The sequence below is a fragment of the Lissotriton helveticus genome, chromosome 3_1 (genome assembly GCF_964261635.1).
Source record: "Lissotriton helveticus chromosome 3_1, aLisHel1.1, whole genome shotgun sequence".
Taxonomy (NCBI): domain Eukaryota; kingdom Metazoa; phylum Chordata; class Amphibia; order Caudata; family Salamandridae; genus Lissotriton; species Lissotriton helveticus.
Window position 1 is genome coordinate 148,631,426 of NC_136061.1, and position 20,890 is coordinate 148,652,315.

General features: G+C 49.3%; 1 protein-coding gene across 1 annotated transcript in view; it reads right to left on the bottom strand.

Moving 5' to 3' along the window:
- LOC144822741 (uncharacterized) overlaps window positions 1–20,890 on the bottom strand; it is a 2,085,503-nt gene that overhangs the window by 399,050 nt on the left and 1,665,563 nt on the right. Inside the window, exon 99 of the mRNA XM_078680596.1 lies at window positions 1,573–1,729. Within this exon, the coding sequence (XP_078536722.1) occupies window positions 1,573–1,729 (157 nt within the window). The remainder of the gene's footprint in view (window positions 1–1,572; window positions 1,730–20,890) is intronic.

The window sequence follows — 20,890 nt, forward strand, 5'->3', positions numbered from 1 at the left end:
TGATGCTTCAATCCCTCCCTTTATCGTTTGCCAAAAGCCTACTGAAATTTATATACATTGTGTTTCACGTGATATACCATACATTTTTTTGTGGCAGAGTTCAAATATGTGAAAAAACACAAACCACACAACTGGTTGCGCCTAACTGCTCTGCTTGCATTTCAGTGCTAACACGTCAATCAATCAGTACCTTGATGCTTTAGTGTTGCCGTATGTATGACACGTGTGAAATGACACCACACGTTATGGCATGAGCATGTCAGATGTCAATTACAGTCAATTCACACGTAGGGTCAAGGAATAGTGCATCATATCACTGATGCTGAAAACAAAATAACTAAGTTCTGCATTCCTCGCACAATGTCAGCTGGTGGAGTTGTAGGCGGAAACATCCTTCCCATATCAGGGAACTCCTAGCCAATGTGAAGATCAGAAATTCAATCAACTGGGTCACCTTCCTAAGGGGCGCAGACACCATAACGGCCAAATACACACCGAAGACACACACAAAGTGCGAAATGTGGCTCTCTCTGGACAACTACCTGTCCTCGCACAAGCCGCCGTAGACATCGCAGCAAGCAACGCTCCTGCAGGAGTCATAATCCGGTCCTAGAACAGTTACGCATGCCCTCCAGAACCACAACCAAACTAAACTCTCCCTATACCTCCCACCTTTTGCTCCTTCTCTTTCTCTTTTCCTGCCACTGAGGAGGTGGACAATCAATGGCCGCGAAAGGGACAACCTTACCGGCCACACGAAGGGATGCAAAGCCCGACCGCAAATGCGGGGAGGACGGGAAGGACAGGGCAGAAAGCCGAGATGTAACCCACAAGAAGACACGAACAACAGGACGCAAAGCCAGGCTGCACAGCCAGTCAGAAATGCCAAATGCCAATGTTATATTATGTGATATTGTTACTTCTGTGCCTTAACCCCGCCCCCCCCCCACCCCTGGGGCGTCTCTTCTGTCTCTCGTGTAATGCACCGTGTATATATAATTTCAATAAAAAATTTACTGAAATTAAAAAAAAAGAAATTCATAAACCCCACCAACACAGTGCCTGTCGTGCGTGTTTAATCATAAAACATCAAGATGCAGACACTCAACTAATCAGAGCCTTCAGTCTCAGCAGCTCATGGAAGACGCAGGCATTCCAATCACAATGTCATGTATGGGTCATGACAAACCGAAAGGACAGACCACTCCACAGTGCATTAGAATACTACAGCATACTACAGCTCATTCAATCATTTTAGGAAGTATGCGTTCTCACCAATTTTAGTCACAAAGTAAAAGGACCAGTGCCTCACACAGTTGTAAAATAATTTGTCGCTTTGCTATTCCAACAAACTATGCAGAGGCCAAAGAGCTCTGTCCCCTTGAATTATTTTGTCGGTGTAATCCATGTGACTTCAAAATGATTCAACCTCAACTGACACAGATGATCCAAGCTGCCATATTAATACAATTTCAATATAAAGAATTCCATCAGGTAGACATTCATATACAACACCATCTTGTAATTGACTCTGCCTTCTGAAAATTGACAATAACAAAATGTGTTGCTTACTATGCCTCAGTGGCCGCTCTCTCCGTACGTCTTGGTAGCAGTGGTTCTCCAACAGAGCATCCTTTCGGAAATTTTTCACTAAGCCAGGTTGAATATTGCAGCGGCTCAACGTTGGCAGAAGGGACTGGGATGGTTAGACCTCCTATATCGATGGAATCTGACAGGGTATATTAAAAGACATCATTTAGCTCTAGTTTACTTCAAAAATTCCATACGTTGGCTTCGGCATGTTCATTTTGAAGGAAACAGCTACTGGTAACTACGATACATAGTAACATCAATAAGTAACAATACTACAGTTTAAACATGAAATATGTTATACTGTTACTAGTTTTACAGATTCACAACCATTTGCCACTATGATAGCATTTTTTTGCAGGTTTTGAGTTTCGGTCACATGAACACCAGCTATGCATTGGCTTCGTTGGGCATCTCATACTAATGTTTTCTACCATGGGGTAAAAATAAAATGTGACAAATGAAAGGTCAGTTTACCAACTTCTATAATAATATCAATAACCATTTCTTGCTAATTTATCCCAAGAGAAAATAATTATTTTCTACATGTGGTCTCAGAGTTACCTACCAGGGCTGTCAGGACAGCAGAATAATTCAAGACTTAGAGAACATTCAGCAAAATCATCACATCCATTTTTGTCACAAAATTTATATCACTTTACAGGAAGCATTCATGGGGAGCTTTCCAGTGAAAAACGCAGCTCAGGTCTCTGGTTGAGGATGAAAGCTCAAAAAAGCCGCCTCTGTATCTAGTGCCACAATATTCGAATTGCAGGTTTACATTAACAGTGAAGATGGACGCAACTCATGCGCATGGCTGAAGCAAGGATTCCTGGTCCCATAGGCAAAGTTGCAATCTGCCACTCCATCCTCTAGAAGAAGGATGTATTCAATAATTCTGCGGGCATCAAGAAACCCCGGTCGGGGTATCTTAGGCGGTCATCTAAAGCTGCTTTATTGTAGAACATGATATGGCCAATCTTCCACAAATGAAGGGACTTCTATATTTTGACAAAACATAATGCCTCAAGGACTTATGAGCTAAGTCAGTGATTCAAAAAGGGCAGAACGCTTCACATATCTATCAATAAATATTCATGGTCATGTGCTGTGGTCAGAGTTAACTTTTAAGTGCCTGTCATTTTTTGCATGAGGCATGGAAGTGCCCAAATATCAGCTCGGTTCCTCTGGGAAGCACAGACAAGAAAAGGCGTGACAGTGGCAGGTCATTCTGGACATTTGGAACAGAAGTAAATTAAGGGTGAAAAATATGCAGGGAGAGGAAACATTATGATTACAGAAACAGTTGTACAGAAGATGTTTTAGGTGGAATCTAGCATTTATAAAGGTTTTATCTCAAGCAATGCTTAGACCCTCAATACAAGTGGCATGCACCAGTCCCTGGCATTTCTAAGTATCCCAGTGCTTCTGGGCACATAATCAATAGGTTTTGACCTGAACCTAGTAATTCTTGGCTCAGAAAACACTAGAGCTGGTTTCACCAGGTGCAGATATATACCTAATGAATGCTCTACAGTGGCAGTGGCATGAGCACAGCCTGGCACCACAAGCTGCAGTACCTTGGAAGAGCAGGCAATGCTGCTCCTAATCCCATCTAGGCCTTTCCTGGCTCCAAACCCCAAGTCCCCCACCCCAAGCTGCAACATTGAGTGTATGTATGCACTTGGCCACATCCGGAGCCTCAGGCCTAAGGTGTTGGCTCGAGGTATACCGAGAACCCACCTGCACACACAGATGCACAGGTGAGCAGACTGTACTACTTTAAAGCGGGGCAGAGAAATCCCTGTCAGAGTGTGCAATGCCTGCAACCAGTCTCTCCCATCCCACAGCTGCCATGCTAAAAGTGAAAAGGAGGAAGCCCCAATCCATGGGCAGCGCATAGGGCCGATAGCTCCTCCGACCCCCTCAGTGTCCTGAACCAAAATCCAGCAAACTCAAACATGAGGGTCATCGAATGCAGAACACTGTGACCCATTCACAATGAAGCTGTGAGGAGCACTGCTTTAAAGTTCAGGGGTTCTTTGGAAGTCAGTCTAAGGGAATGAGGACAAGGAGAAGAAGGGGACCCACCTGGGAGAAAGTGGAAAAGATGCTTTGTATGATAAGCAATTGGCTTTGGTAGCATTAGTTTGAACAGATATGATAGAGGCATGGTGAACTCTAGGTCTTTCACACGTACAGTAGCAGTGCCACACTTCTAGTTGTCAAACCTACAGCTTCACTCAAGATATTTGATATTATCACACACATTAATCATGGAATTCACAAGCAGGCCAGACATCAAGAGAGGACGTTGGGAGAGGGATTGGCCGAATGGTTAGGGTGGTCGACTTCAAATCTGGGGAAATGGGTTCGAGTCTCGGCAAGGACGCGCAACATCCTGTGATTCTGGGTAAATCACTTAATCTCCCCGTGCCTAACAAAAATGAACGTGTCCTCATGTAACGCAACTGGTACTTGTGTAAAGGTCTCTGATACCTTCGGGTCAAGTTCGCGCTATATAAAACTCTGTTAATAAATAAATAATGATCATTTAATTTCACTATCTGGCACAAGCGCTCGTAGTTCAACGTTTCACCCCTTTCCTATTAAAAATAACCATTGGTGCTAATAAACCAACTACAAACTCTCCCCACTGTCTGTGAGTAGTCAAAGAGTTAGCTTTTGTTGTTGAGTATTTTAACTGCTGTAATTTCAGCAAAATTTACATTGTTCTTTTATGACTGAGCTCAATAAAACGTTAAAAAACGCACGTTAGTTAACCAATGAGTCACATTCTGGACAGTTTGATACATATTGGCTTAACATAAAAATGTAAATGTCACCATTAACCAAATATGTCGGCATTAGCAAAATATGTAATCATGCAGTGTATGACGCTTCTTTGTTTCCAACATACCAAAAAAAGGTCAACAAAGCGACATTTTGAGTACAAGAATGAGACTGCATGGTACACACCAAATGATACTGCACTTCTTGCAACATAATTCATTCAAATGTTCTAATTCTGTCGAATATAATCAGCAATAAGAATGTCAGAGTCAAATCCATTATTTGAAACAATCCCAAGATTTGGGCCCCCACGAAGTTAGCAATCCTGTGCTTTGTTGGTGAAACACAGTTTCAAAGGGAAAGCCAATGCTAAACTCCAGATAGCAATGGCACAAAACTACAGGCTTTTCCTCAGGGAAGTGTGCTAAATATTTAAGAAGAACTAAAACAACATTAAAGTCAAGCAAGAAGTCAAAGAAATCCACACATCAATATAGTAAAAAATAATTAAAATCTAATGAAAAAACCAAGACAAACAGACATCGATATGGGATCAGGGGATCAAAATTGCTGCAAAAAATGACAATAAAGACCCATAGGAACAATGGGTGTGTAAAAGTCAAAGTTAGTCCAGAGGCCTTACTAAAAGCAGCGATCACAGGGCCCTCTTGCACCAAACACACACAAACAACAGTTACTAGCAAACTGATCTGTTTTACAGGGCCGGGAGGGCAGAGGTAAAGTCAGTTGCCTTCCAGGCTTGTGCTCTCAAATGCATTAAAAATTGCTGGCACTCTTCTGTGGGGATTCCCGCTGTTAGACGGGGACCTGGAGGGTCGGCCGAGCACAAGGGGAGAGGCCTCCGGTGAGGGCCGTCCCCAGCGATCGTACAGACAAGTAACTTCCCCCCCACAGATGGACACCACACGAAGATCAGATTAACACCTTTTATAGGCAGTTCTTGAAGTAAGGTAGTACGATACAATGAGATCAGGACACGATGATCCTCTCAATTCTAGTCTCTATTAGGGAAGGGGGTAGCGGGACAGTCTTGGTACCCGTAGGTACGGCGGTGGAACGGTGATAGCTCACAATCCTCGAGCTCGGTGTTCGGACGGGTCAGACCGCGGCAGCGCCAGCAGGTCCCGAAGAGGTCGTAGGTGGAAACGGGCCGCGGCAGCGCCAGCAGGTCCCACGAGGATGAAGGTTGCAACGGGCCGCGGCAGCGCCAGCAGGTCCCACGAGGATGAAGGTTACAACGGGCCGCGGCAGCGCCAGCAGGTCCCACGAGGATGAAGGTTGCAACGGGCCGCGGCAGCGCCAGCAGGTCCCACGAGGATGAAGGTTACAACGGGCCGCGGCAGCGCCAGCAGGTCCCACGAGGATGAAGGTTGCAGAAGGCCGCGGCAGCGCCAGCAGGCAGGACAATAGTTCACAAGGCAGGGCTGCGGCAGCGCCAGCAGTCCGTCAAGGATGAGTTCGTCGCGGTGTCTCTTGACTCCAGGATACAACTGCCTTCCTGTTCTGGGGCTGTCTCAGTTATAGGTCTGGCGCTCTTTGATGTCCGGACCCTCGCTCTTGGAGGTCGGGAGGTCCGGGATGAGGGAGTCCAGACACCCAGCAGGGGGGTGGAGCCAGCGCCCGGGGAGGCTGGGGGTGATCGGCACCTGGCGGGAGAGAGCCATCGACACTTCTTACTCCCATTGACCGGCCAAGTGGTCCGTTCACCTCCTGGGTGGATGGTGGTGCCGGGATGTCGGGGCCTGGCCAGGCCCGGGGTTGGGGTCGAGCTGAGGCCACGCGGCCTCGTGGTGCAGTGTCTAAGATGGCGGCTGGCCCGGGCAAGGGTGCTGACGGTGGCCCAGGCCAGGGACACAGGGATTCCCAGGAGCAGACGTCCCATGGGGGACGGGTTGGGGGTTGCTTCTGCGGGTAGTACCTGGAAGGCCGGTACCAGGGCCCTGTCATGCGGGGAGGGAGCGAGCCCTTCATGGGGCCTGTCCAACATGCGTCCCCCCCAGCTGAAGGCGGGGAGAGTCACCCATCCTCTTGGGGACTTTCCTCGTGGAGGCGGAAAAAGCGGGACAGGCCGTCCGCGTTGGCGTGGTCTTGACCAGGGCGATGCTCTACAGTGAAGTCCATCCCCTGCAGGGAGATGGACCATCGCAATAGTTTGGGGTTCTCCCCCCGCATTTGCATGAGCCATTGCAGGGGCCGATGATCTGTTTGTACCCGGAAGTGGGTTCCGAAGAGGTAAGGCCGGAGCTTCTTGAGGGCCCATACTACTGCGAAGGCCTCTCGCTCAATGGTGCTCCAGCGCTGTTCTCGGGGCAGTAGGCGTCTGCTGATGAAGGCCACTGGTTGGTCGACTCCTTCGGGGTTCAGTTGGGAGAGGACGGCCCCAATACCATGGTCGGAGGCATCGGTCTGAACGATGAACTCGCGGCTGTAGTCGGGGGCCTGGAGCACAGGAGCGGTGCACATGGCGGCCTTCAGCTTCTCGAAGGCCGCTTGACAGTCGGGGGTCCAGTTGACTCTTTTTGGGTGGTTCTTAGACGTGAGTTCCGTGAGGGGCCCCACAATGCTGCCATAGTCCTTCATGAACCGCCGGTAGTATCCGGTGAGCCCCAGGAAGGCTCGGACCTCGGTTTGTGTTTCGGGGGGTTGCCAGGACTGAATGGCAGCTACCTTGAGTTCGAGGGGGGCCACCAGACCGCTCCCCACTTGGTGTCCGAGGTAGGTCACGGACCCCTGGCCGATTTGGCACTTGCTGGCCTTTATGGTGAGGCCGGCCTGTTGGAGGGCCTGCAGGACCTCTCGGAGGTGGTGGAGGTGGTCTGTCCAGTGGCGGCTGTATACCGCGATGTCGTCCAGGTAGGCGGCGCTGAATTCTTCGAGGCCCGCCAATACCTGGTTCACCAGTCTTTGAAAAGTGGCTGGAGCGTTCTTCATGCCGAATGGCATCACTCTGAAATGGTAGTGCCCATCCGGGGTGGAGAAAGCGGAACGTTCTTGGGCCCTGGGGGTGAGGCCGATCTGCCAGTAGCCCGCTGTCAGGTTGAAGATGCTTAGGTAGCGGGCTGCCCCCATGCGGTCGACTAGTTCATCTGCTCGGGGGATAGGGTGAGCGTCGGTTCGGGTGACCGCGTTCAGACCCCGATAGTTGATGCAGAATCGGAGCTCAGGTGTGGTGCCCGGGGCCGCGGCCTTGGGGACCAGGACGACCGGGCTGGCCCAGGGACTGTCCGAAGGTTCGATGACCCCGAGGGCGAGCATCTTGGAGACCTCTTCTTGGATGCATGTACGTACCCGATCCGGTACTCGGTACGCCCGGTGTCGGACAGGAGGACTGTCCCCAGTGTCCACGTCGTGCAGGCACCAGGAGGTGACTCCGGGTGCGAGGGAGAACAGGTTTGCGAACGGCAGCAGGAGGGCCCGACAATCTTGACGCTGCTCTGGGGTCAGGGCCTCGGAGAGTCGGACCCCGTCCACCGAACCATCTCTTTCACGGGTCCTGAGTAGGCCAGGGAGGGGCTCGGAGTCTCCTTCTGCGCCACTGTCGGTAGCCATCAGCAGGCTGAGCTCTGAGCGCACGAAGTGGGGTTTGAGTCTGTTGGCGTGGAGAACCCGGAGGGGGTTCCGGGGGGACTCCAGGTCGATGAGATAGGTGACGGGACTCTTGCGCTCGATCACCTTGAAGGGCCCTGTCCATTTGTCCTGCAAGGCACACGGTTCGATGGGGGCCATCACCCATACCTGCTGACCCGGTTCAAACTCGATGGAGGAGGCATGTTGATCGTACTACTTCTTCATGTCCTCTTGACTGGCCTCAAGATTGGCTTTGGCGATCTCCCTGAATTTCCGGGTCTGATTGCGGAGGGTCAGGAGGTACTTGTAGACGTCTGGAGGGGTTTTTAGGGGGGCCATTTCCCATTCCTCCTTCACTAGGCTGAGAGGCCCGCGAACGGGGTGTCCGTACAGGAGTTCGAAGGGGCTGAAGCCGAGGGACTTCTGGGGGACTTCTCGGTAGGCGAAGAGGAGGCACGGTAGTAGCACGTCCCACTGGCGGCGTAGGGGTTCTTCTAGCCCCATGATCATCCCCTTGAGAGTGCGGTTGAACCGCTCGACCAGTCCGTTTCCCTGGGGTTGATAGGGGGTTGTGAATCGGTAAGTGACCCCGCACTGCTGCCAGAGGGATTTCATATACTTTGAAATAAAGTTCGTACCCCTGTCGCTGACGACTTCCCGGGGGAAGCCCACTCGAGAAAAGATCCCTATTAAGGCTCGACCCACTACTGGGGCTGTTATAGTACGAAGGGGGACCGCTTCAGGATAGCGGGTGGCGTGGTCCACCAGGACCAGGATGAAGCGATGCCCTTGTGCTGTTCGGGGGTCCAGGGGCCCCACAATGTCTATTCCCACCCTTTCGAACGGGGTGGTCACCACGGGGAATGGTTGTAGGGGTGCCTTGAGTTTGCGGCCGCTCTTCCCGCTGGCCTGGCAGGTCGGGCAGGACCGGCAGTGGTTGGAGACGTCATTTCTCATTTTGGGCCAAAAAAAGTGAGTCACCAGGCGGTGGTAGGTTTTGTCTTGCCCCAGGTGCCCAGCCAGGGGGACATCATGGGCCAAGTTCAACAGGAAGTCTCTGAAGCGGAGGGGCACCACCAGCACTCGACCGGCCCCCAGCTCTGCGATTCTCTGCTCGCTGTACAAGAGATCATTGTCCCAATAAACCCAGTGGGCCCCGGTGGTGTCTCCTTGGCCCTGGGCGAACGCTTGCTGTCGCAGTCCCTCGAGGGAGGGACAGGTATTTTGCTCCTGCCGGAATTGTTCTTGGGTGGGCCCCCCTTCTTGACGCCACTGAGCCAGGTCGGGAAGTTCGGGGGGCTGTGCGGACCCCTCTGGGGTTGGTTCCGGGTGGTGGGTATGGATGGAGTCTTCTTCGGGAGCGATCGGGGGAGGAGGTGCTGACCATTCGGGTTCTTCCGGTCTAGGGATGGTGCGGGTGGCCATGGACCGGGTGGTCACGCACGCCCAGTCCGGGAGACCCAACATCCCCAGATGCTCTCTTCTTTCAACAGCTGCCCACGGGGAGCTCTCGAGATCGTTCCCCAGGAGGCAGTCCACGGGGGCATCGTCGCGGACAGTTACTTTTAGCATGCCGGACACTCCTCCCCATTCGAAGGGGACGCAGGCCATCCGACACAGGCTCTCCGAATTGTCTGCCGATCAGACGGGGCAAAGAACGTTTGGCAGGATTTGTTCTGGGGTCACCAGGTGACAGCGGACGGCCGTCACACTGGCCCCGGTGTCACGCAGGGCTTCGGCCTTGCGCCCATTTATGCTCACCCATTGGCTGTACTTCCGAGTGTTGGCTGGCAGGGGAGTCCGCGGGACCATGTCTCTTCCCCCTAGGCAGGCCAGGGTCATGGCGGCAGGTTCCCACTCGAACTGCTCCGACTCGTATGCTTCAGTGTCTTCGGAGACTTGTTCTTCTCCTAGGACGGCCGCCGCCACCTGGCGGGGCCCGGGCGCCGGGTTCTTCGGGCAGGTCGGGTCACTGGCGTAGTGGCCGACTCGCTGGCATCGGTGACACGTAACGTTGGCTCGGAACCCCGGGCGCATCGGGGGGTTTCCCCGGCCGGCTGGGGGCGGGGTGGTGTTGGCGGGAGTGACCGGGACAGCGTCTCTGCCTCGGCCCGGTCCTCCTCCTCCTCCTCGGGGACGATGATGACCTTGGTTGGATCTGTTCTGCTCATTCGGCCCACTCCGGGCCACTCGGGTGCTCTCCCACCGGTCCGCCTCGGTGGCGAGCTGCCGTGGTTCAGTCAATTTACTGTCGAGGAGGTGCTGCCTGAGTTCGACGAAACAGTTGTTGGAGAGGTGCTCCCACACAATGAGATTGAAGAGTTGTTCGTAGGTGGTTACGTTGTTACCCTTGATACACCCCTCGAAGGCTCGGCTGAAGTAGTTTACGTACTCCAACCAAGTTGTACCTGGGATCCGGGTGCAGTTGCGGAACCTCTGGCGGTACATTTCGGGCGTAAGCCCATATCGGCTGAGGAGGGCGGCCTTCATGTGGTCATAGGACGTCATTTGATGGTCCGGAAGCTGCAGCAGGGCATCACGGCCCTCATTGACGAATCTTCCCCATAGCCCAGCTCCCCAGTCACTTGGAGCGATCCGGTGGGCCGTCATGGCGATCTCGTAGGCCTTGAACCACTGCTGTATGTCGTCGTTCCGGTGGTATTCTCGGACCACATCCTTGGGGATGTGGACCTTCTGTTCGGTAGTACCCGGGGAGCGCGGTGGCTCGGGCACCCCTAGGTTTGGGTTCAGTTTGCGTATTTCTATCTCTGCTAGTTTGCACTCGTGTTCGTATGCCAGTCTTTTTTCTTCGAGATCCCTCTGTCTCTGTTTTTCCTCTCGCTCTTCTCTGAGCCGTAAGTGTTCTAAGTTTATTTTCTGTTCCGCCAGCTTCAATTCTCCGTCTAATTTGAGCCGTGCCAAGTCTAGCTCGTGTAGTCTATTTTTTTCCCGCTCCTGGATCTCTTCTCGGGAGGGACCTGTTCTCCGTTCTTCCGTCAGGGTGGTGTTGACTTCCGGGGCTTCGAGGTCCCGGGGTGTGGCGGTATTCGTCTCTGTCCAGGCCTCTAGGGCGTTTATGAAGTCTTCTTTTGTGTTTAGCCCGGTGGTAGCAATGCCTAAGTCCATGCAAAATTGTTTTAGCTCTCGGTGGCTGTATTCCTCCAGCTTTTCCATCTGGAACTTCTCTGCCGATCCGCTCTCTTTGGTCGTCATTGTGGTTTAGTCGTAGGGTGAGTTACTATCTGTACGGTACGCGTTGGTTCGGATCGCGCCGCTGGCCACCAATGTTAGACGGGGACCTGGAGGGTCGGCCGAGCACAAGGGGAGAGGCCTCCGGTGAGGGCCGTCCCCAGCGATCGTACAGACAAGTAACTTCCCCCCCACAGATGGACACCACACGAAGATCAGATTAACACCTTTTATAGGCAGTTCTTGAAGTAAGGTAGTACGATACAATGAGATCAGGACACGATGATCCTCTCAATTCTAGTCTCTATTAGGGAAGGGGGTAGCGGGACAGTCTTGGTACCCGTAGGTACGGCGGTGGAACGGTGATAGCTCACAATCCTCGAGCTCGGTGTTCGGACGGGTCAGACCGCGGCAGCGCCAGCAGGTCCCGAAGAGGTCGTAGGGGGCAACGGGCCGCGGCAGCGCCAGCAGGTCCCACGAGGATGAAGGTTGCAACGGGCCGCGGCAGCGCCAGCAGGTCCCACGAGGATGAAGGTTACAACGGGCCGCGGCAGCGCCAGCAGGTCCCAGGAGGATGAAGGTTGCAACGGGCCGCGGCAGCGCCAGCAGGTCCCACGAGGATGAAGGTTACAACGGGCCGCGGCAGCGCCAGCAGGTCCCACGAGGATGAAGGTTGCAGAAGGCCGCGGCAGCGCCAGCAGGCAGGACAATAGTTCACAAGGCAGGGCTGCGGCAGCGCCAGCAGTCCGTCAAGGATGAGTTCGTCGCGGTGTCTCTTGACTCCAGGATACAATTGCCTTCCTGTTCTGGGGCTGTCTCAGTTATAGGTCTGGCGCTCTTTGATGTCCGGACCCTCGCTCTTGGAGGTCGGGAGGTCCGGGATGAGGGAGTCCAGACACCCAGCAGGGGGGTGGAGCCAGCGCCCGGGGAGGCTGGGGGTGATCGGCACCTGGCGGGAGAGAGCCATCGACACTTCTTACTCCCATTGACCGGCCAAGTGGTCCGTTCACCTCCTGGGTGGATGGTGGTGCCGGGATGTCGGGGCCTGGCCAGGCCCGGGGTTGGGGTCGAGCTGAGGCCACGCGGCCTCATGGTGCAGTGTCTAAGATGGCGGCTGGCCCGGGCAAGGGTGCTGACGGTGGCCCAGGCCAGGGACACAGGGATTCCCAGGAGCAGACGTCCCATGGGGGACGGGTTGGGGGTTGCTTCTGCGGGTAGTACCTGGAAGGCCGGTACCAGGGCCCTGTCATGCGGGGAGGGAGCGAGCCCTTCATGGGGCCTGTCCAACACCCGCCACCAGAGCAAAGGGGTAGACAGCCATCTACATACCCCCACTTCCTACTGAAGCCAAGTGTCGTAATTGGTCAGATATTGCATACCATCCTCTTGGGCACTGTTAAAGTTCCCAGACAGCAGAGAGTTCATCTAGTATAAAGGGTCATAGTCCATAATGGGAGGCAGAATCAATAACTTTTTACATCCACAACTTTCAGCAAAGATCCCCGTCCCAACTGCTTTGTATGGTCTTCTTATATGAAGACCCATCTTTGCCTTTTTTCTCTTTGTACTATACAAAAAAATAAGGGCAAAACCAGTCGTGGGTTGCTTGAGTCGCGGGTCAGGGAGGACCTGGTCTGGTATTTCGGCTTGACTGTTGCCATTGGAGCAGGGTCTAGACAATTTGCATACAGCTCAACAAACTAAGGTGACATTGTGTGCAAAATAATGATGAACTGGGATGTAGCCCAAGTAATTACCAGTTTTGGGTAGATTGTGTTCGGGTACAGAGAGGACCTGGCCTGGCAGTTTGGGATGGACTGCTCCACTGGAGCAGGGGCAAGACTGATTTGCATATAGCTTGGTCCGAACTGAGCTGGAATGTTATGCAAATTAATGATGGGCTGGGATAGGACCCGAGTAACTACCAGTGGCTGAGATTAATTCAAGCATTCCATGCATCACTTTTTCGTGTGCCTCAGTGCAACACCATCGGAGGGAATGGTATGCCCAGATGTGTGTCCTGTGCACTATTTCTCACTGGTCCAAAGCTATACCCAACTGATGAGCCCTAAAGAAGGTAAAACCAGTTTTGGGTTGCTTGTCTTCTGGTTCAGGGAGGACCTGTCCTGGCAGTTTGGGCTTGACTGTTCCCATTGGAGCAGGGTCAAAACTGATTTGCTTAAGGCCTGGTCCAAACAGAGGTAGCATGGTGTGCAAAATAACAATGGACTGGCATATATGTTGTACACGTAATTACCCGTAGCTGAGATTAATTGAAAAATGCTATAAATCCGTTTTGTGTACGCTTTTATCTCTTTGTGACAAAAGGAGGCAGATAATCTGACCTTTGCGAAGAACAACCAACGATTGGGTGCTAGGGAAAGTATGAGCAAAGTCCTCAGCCCCTTCTCAAGCATACGCCACAACATGTTCCCCCTCTTCTGTTTGTCTCAGGTTCAGTTAAGTTCTGATATGCTGCTGGTGGGATGCCTTTCATGCAGTGCACACTAGCGAGTTATTGGTAGTAATTCTAAATCCAAATTTACAAAATTGTCCAATAAGTTAATAATTGGCAATAACTCCTACTACAGTCATGAAAAAATGTCCACAGCTAAGACAACCTCTGATTTTCAGGATCTCTGATTGTTTTAAAATAAACAAGCCAAGGACATTTTGCTCAGATGGTCTCTGAAAATAGTAGAACCAGAGTGTCAATGTGTGGAGCTCTTAAATCCTGTTCAGGGCTGTCCTACTGAAATGATGATGATCACTTTGAAAATGAAGCCTGGCTTTTTATGAGGCTATGTCCCCTCTACTTGTGAACAGAGATAGGTTGACGAATTGTCAAGAAACTGCCCACCATCAAAGACCCTCCACACACTAGAGCCCTGTTTACTTTCAAAATACAAATATCCAGGCCTCCTACTAGTCTTTCCAATGCCACCTATGGTTCGTGTCCATTCCCCTCTCCCACATGATGAAGTGCAGCAGATGGGCAGTATGTAACTCCCCTCCTGCCACCACAGCAGGCCTATTAGTCTCACCCAAGAAGGGTATCTTATCCCTCATATAGGAGATGTCTATTGACGTTGGAGAGGAAAAAGCTTAGTCAGAAATGAATGCATGAATATCCGGGCTTTTTGGCAGCAAAAACACGTTTTAATGAAAGCAACTTTGTAGCATATTGTTCTAAGATATATTTGAATCACATAAACAAATTCCCATTAAATATCTTAATGATGCTTAGACAATTTCTACAGCAACTTCTTAAACTAACCTGTGCAAATTATGGCTTTTATTCACATATAGGAGTTGACTATAAGAACGCCTTACAACTGCCTAATTCAGTGAAAGAGAGATCGTATTCTTCCATATTGCAGGTATATATTTTAGAAAATGTTGCACCTAGATCTTGTTGGCTTCACGGCACTACTTATAGGTCACATAGCTAATGTCAAAAGTATGCCGTTAAACCTTCCAACATAGTATCCTTTAGTCTCCTTTGACAAGTGGTTTCTGCACATTGGCTCACCGCGATGTCAGTCTCATGGCAGGCCTGAAGGCATGCTTTTCAGATAATTATGTGCCTGTCTGTATCTACACTGTAGCCCACGTGGCTTAACCTCTAAGCCTCAGGTGCAGTTTGTGTGCCAAATTTCTGTGCCGGTACTTAACATTTAACTATGCTAATTGAGTTTGCCCAATCTTTTATCATGTTTCAGGGCTATAACTCAAGCAATAAAGACTGTTTAGCAGTTCCACTGAGCCAAGTGCCAAAATACATCAGTAAAGTAGTGTCACAAAAGTAAAAAATCTGGCCACAGCAGGAGAAAAGGCAATTTCTCTCCTCTGAATTATTTTTGATGTAAACCATATGCACATATTTGGCACTGCTCAAGTGCTTTTGAATGAGCTACAATTGGAAATAACTGAGCAGTAGTGTAAAGGTTTTTTCCGTAGGAGAAACTGGGGGGTAGGGAGGAAGGAAGGGCCTATCATTCATAAGGAGAAGGTGGCCAGGGTTCCTGCCACCTGAACAGGGCTAATACAAATCAGATTGTAAACAGTACAAACGTATCTCGCTATATATGTTGAAATATATCACTATGAATACAGACAACAGGGATCAGCAGTGAATGGCACCTTCTCAGGTGATCAGAGTAACTCTTGATGTACAGGCCCTGCTATATAAGGGTAGATGGATTGCACAGTGGTTGTTTTTTTTAGCACTGCTATTTCCAGCTTTATCAATACTCGTGAGCACACCATGCTGATCATGGAGTATTTGTTGATTTACTGTGCATCTATACTCGGTCAGCCACAATCCACAGAGCGGGGATATGTGCGTCTCGGTCTCTATTTTTAGGCAGTAGGCCATTCTGTTTCTAAATCTGACACAGGTTTCAGCACAATCAATAAACCTCACAGCAAAGAGAGGAGATGAATAATGTCTCCATGCTAAAGCCTGAACTGAGCCTCTTCACAATGGAATCATCATAAAAGACAAAGGACGCTAAACTGTAAATTCAGCTGTGCACATTGGACTGTTTGATGCAGCTGATGTACTGGTGATCACAGTGGAGACTACCCAGCATTTTAAAATGTAAACCAGTGCTTTTAAAAAACGCCTCTTTTTGGCATGGTTATGGAACCCTGCCCACTAGGGTACTGCTGTGCAGTCCCCAAGTGCATGTGCTCTGACCCCTAAAATATGAGAAAAATGCCTAAAGCCAAATTGGCACACTTTCTTTACAGGAAAGTCTTAGTATAAGGTGAGAAAAATGCACCATGGGAAAGGAAGTTAATTGCCACGTGTGGGCTGCTGCATATATTGTGCTATTAACTAGGCTGGCAGGGAAAATATGGTCAATTCAACAAAAGAGAGGGGGGACCAAGGAGCCAATAAAGGTCCAGTGTCCATGCTCCTAAACCAAATCTGTTCACAAAACGAGGACAAAGTTCCTATACCAGGGTGCAAAAGTCACCCACGTATCTGAGTGCAAATAGTCACCCATACATTAAAAACAGGGAAGAATGGGGAAAAGTAATCCTAGGTTTACTTTTCCCCATTCTTCCCTGTTTTTAATGTATGTGTGACTATTTGCCCTCAGATACGTGGGTGACTTTTGCACCCTGGTATAGGAACTTTGTCCTTGTTTTGTGAACAGAAAGGGAAAATATGGTTGCAGGCCTATATGTGCAGTCCTGCAGTCTTTAAAACTACATGCCGATCTGTTAAAGTAGCTCACACAGTAGGGTGTCTAGTGCTTCAAAGTGAACATGTAACTTAGGGTTGGAGTTTTTCTGCAATGACTAGCCCGCAAAAACTAATTTCACTGTGTAGGGCTGTATCTTGTTTCATAAGGAAAATTAAAGTACAAGTAAAATACTTTTTTCTATCTTTGGCTTAGAATCAGTAACAAAGTTCATTTAACCAATATTTTTAATCTCCATTATAAATTCAATTCAATGTTGAAGTTGGAATTTTGTATACATATATAGGAACGGTAACTGCCAGAAGGTCTTAATGGCTAAATTAGCATTCGTCTGCCTGCAGGTGGCCCTGACAGTGCTTCCCCTTTGGTGGGGTGTGAAATGTTTGCAGAACAGAACCAATGACTTGAACCTGACCGGATGGCTTGGGTGAAGAATGTAAAATAGCTTTGCCCAAGGACAAGTATGAAGAGTACAGGAAATTCACTAAATTGAAAGGGACAGTAGGAGCCCTGCACTTTTATAGTTCTGTAATGAGGGAAGCCTGGGTGGGAGGGTATTTTTGGTTTCCAGGATACACTTTAACCCCCCTAGCTTTGCCCTCAGTCGAGGAGAGAGCTGGCCCCAGAACCAGTTTGAAGTGGTTGAGTGGTTTGGGACTGCTTATTACCCTGGACACACCCCGGGTATGCCATATGCCTCCTTCAGGGGCAGAATGGTAGTGCTGTGTTTTACCTGAGACTGGTGTGCCGAGGGATAGAGTGCAGTAAGGCAAACATGATGTACTGAAAAAAGAGGGAGATGTTGATCTTGCTAACTTTTTACCCAGTGGTTAGGGAGTGTCCAGGAGTCTCCTCTAAATTTTGGCTAGTATGTTGCACAAAAGGTGCATCTCCAACCCTGGTAGAACTCATCTGGACCTGTGGAAGAACAGAAGAGGTCTGAGCTAGCTGTGTGTGACTTGCATGGAAACCTGAGAGGCTAGATCTGCTCCCACTCATAATCAGGACAAAAAGTGGACTCTAAGAGTCATTTGGCTAACGACCCACGTGGCCCCGGGACACAAAAATCTGCAAGAGGCATTTTCCTGGAGTGGCCAGTGCACCCTGACTGGACTGTGAAGGTGTTATATGTTGTTTACAGGACTGTGAAGGTGTTATATTTTGTTTACAGGACTGTGAAGGTGTTATATGTTGTTTACAGGACTGTGAAGGTGTTATATTTTGTTTACAGGACTGTGAAGGTGTTATATTTTGTTTACAGTGAGAGGCATTAAAAACGTGGGAATCTGGGTAGACGATCAGTGTCTCTTAATCGCCCGTTTTTTTCTGATCATGGAGAGGACCCTTATGCTTGGGCTTTTAACCTCTCCTCCCTGCAATGACTAGCGTTTGCAGTCCCCTTTTTGTCTATTGATTCACGCCAATAGCTGTAAAACTACTAGTACAAACTAGTATATTTATCTTGCCACCGCCGAGCAGTGTTAAACCAAAGGCCAAGGACTCAATCGTGCTGACCGACCACCAGATAAAACCCAAAGGCATAGCGCATAGAAGCCCAACATGCAAGTCTGTGATTTATCGCCGTAGAGCAGCCGCAGGCGCTGCCCCCGGAGCGTTTCCGGCGGCAAGGGACGTGGAGAGAAGAGTATTATTGAAAATATATACTTGAAATGAGAGCTCTCTTGCGCCTCGCTATACATGTCAAGGCCCGGTTTACAAACACACATGAAAGGAACGAATCAAGGGCTTTGCAAGGGCAATTTGTTCTTCGCCGTTGAAAAGCAAGATCAGAGTCAAGTTGTGATGCTGTAAAGTGCTTTCATTTGGAAAAGCTTTCCATTTCACAGAGCTCCTATCACATTCAATCCTGCCCACTTCAAGCTAAGTGTTTGAAAATACTGACTGACGGCGCCACCGCCAGAGGATAATACATCTGCAAAGCGTATTGTTAGGCAGCCATTCACTTGACACACACCCCGTGTTAGGAGCACAGAAAGCGGCTTCTATGGAGTGATGCACTTTTATTGTCTATTGTGAGATAACAAGGAAATGGCTGCCCTTGAATAAACATGTCAGGTGAATGCTAACTATCCGGCTTCTAATAAAATGAACCTACCGAACAAGTTACTTACATTCGGTAGCGTCTTTTCTGACAGAGGCTCTATCTAACCACAGATTCTATACCTTTAATATGCCCCAGGTGTCAGACTGGATCCGCAAAAGTCTTGAGCAGTACCTCTGAGTGCCAGTAAATGGCGCAATGCTTCCGCAATGCTTCCGTGTCGACATCGTCCGCTTTGGAAGTGACATCCGCTGTGCCTATATATGGCCACCCCAGCGCGCTGACATCAGTTTCCTTTGGGCACATTCTGCACCCACAGACGCAGAGCCACATCAGAAAGGTGGCGGCCAGTGTGCTGGTCCTAAGAGTACCTTCCATATGAGGAAGTGCAATTCGCAGTGGCGGGAGGAAGGGAGGGTGGGTGAGGAATCTGCGGTTAGGTAGGGGCTCTACCAGAAAAGGTCTTACCATAGATAGGTAACTTGTTTTCCTGGAATAGACTTTTAAACGCAGATTCCTTACCTTAGAATAGGTACCACAGTAATAACCTACCCAGCGGATGGGCTGCGGACTAACTTAAACCGAGAAGTCCTGCAGGAACGATAAGGCAAAGTGGCTTTCCTGGGACATCATAAAGGAGGCTTTGGACTACCAAAGTTTAAACACGGTGCACAGCTTAACGGACAACAATCTGTCGTCTCCACATTTATATATGCACAATATTTGAAACAGTAAACCAAATTAATTCAACTGTTAGTTCATAACCGTATTCATTTTATATATGAACATTTCAAAAGAAAAAGTTAACATGTACATAGTCATGAATGGTAAATCAATTGAACACAAATTATCCAATATATTACATGGAGTTTTTGAGTTTCACTACAAGATGAAAACAAAGGTAAATGTAAATTAAAGTGAAAGAAAATCCCAATGCATTTCGGGTTCCAACATATGAACCCTTCGTCAGGGGAAGCTAAACGATATTCAAAATCCAGCAAAATCATACAATTTTTATCTTCCGCAGGAAACCTACAACACAAAAGGTTGCATCTATCAGCTCTATTCTCTATCTACTAAAAAACTGAAACCTTCACCTGTTACAAGATTTACAGTTAGAATTTGCACTCACCGAAAATTGAAACGTACAAGACGAGATAAAGAAAAAGATCAAGAAAAAGATGAAGAAAAAGATAAAGAAAAGAGCAGTTAAAGAGTGTGTGGAGAAAACCCAAAGGGTGAATGGTAATGGTATGTTCCATGCGAAAAAAAACGCTTTGTGCCAAATGATAGAGGATAGTCATAGTGCATTATCACAAGGTTTATGCCTCTGTGCGGTGATGTGCTTGCTTAGTGCCATATCCCTGTCGGGTTAACCAAGATATGCTCTTACCCGTCCTCTCACTGAAAGACTTCGAAAAGAAGAGGGGTCCCTCTGCCCCTAAGTCAAACGCTGAATGGTATATAGTGCATGTCCTGGGACATCGTCATCTGGCATACATCGAGGACTGGAACCACGCATGCTAATGCAGCAGCCTTGGCTTTGGTCAAAAGAGCTGTCATGTCTTCTGGAGCCTGCTTCTTCGCCAAACATTTAGCAGATTTTCATGCAAAGTAAAAGTGATTAAAAGATTTTTCTCTTTTGCACAGCTTTACCCTTCTTTGCTCTGGCGAATTCAAAGAAAAAAAGGTGGTCCTTGGTATAAATGATAAAAAAAACTAGGGGCCTGGATTTCAACAATTGAGCCTCTCCTTCCCCTTAGGTGGGTGAGGTAGAGCAAAGAAAGCCAGAAAGGTGATCGCTTGACCGACGCGGAACGGAGTGCCCACCTTGGATAGGAAGGAGGTGCACGTTTGGAGAACCAGCTTGCCCTGAAAGAAAATGGTTTACCGTGGATCGACCAAGAGAGTCTGCAGTTTGCTCACTCTCCGAGCTGATGTAATTGCCATAAAGAAGACCATCTTAAGGGTCGGAAGCCTGAGAGGACAACAATGCATGGAATCAAAGGGGCAAACCATGAGAAAGGAGAGGACCATATTTATGTCCCACTGGAGCATAATAAAAGGGAAGGCGGAAACATGTGCTGCAAACCAGTAATAAACCAAGTCACAACAAGTTACAAACAGGAAAGGCTGTTCTAGCAACCTTAAAAAAGTAGATAGCCACCGAATAACCTTTAGCAGTCCCAAGTACCAGGCCCTGCCTGGAGAAAGACAATTCAAACAATACTTCAGACAGATGATCACAAAGTGGGTCAATGTTCTTGTCTGAACTCCAAGCCGCACATTTGTCACAACAGGCATATACAGACTTTGTCGAGGGATGCTTGGCTGCCACAATAGCATCTACAATTTGCTGCGTAATCTCCAAGCATAAAGATGCCCTGATGCTACGACAGAAGATCCTCCCAAAGGGGCAGCCTGAACAGAGGACAGACCCTCTGGCCCAGGA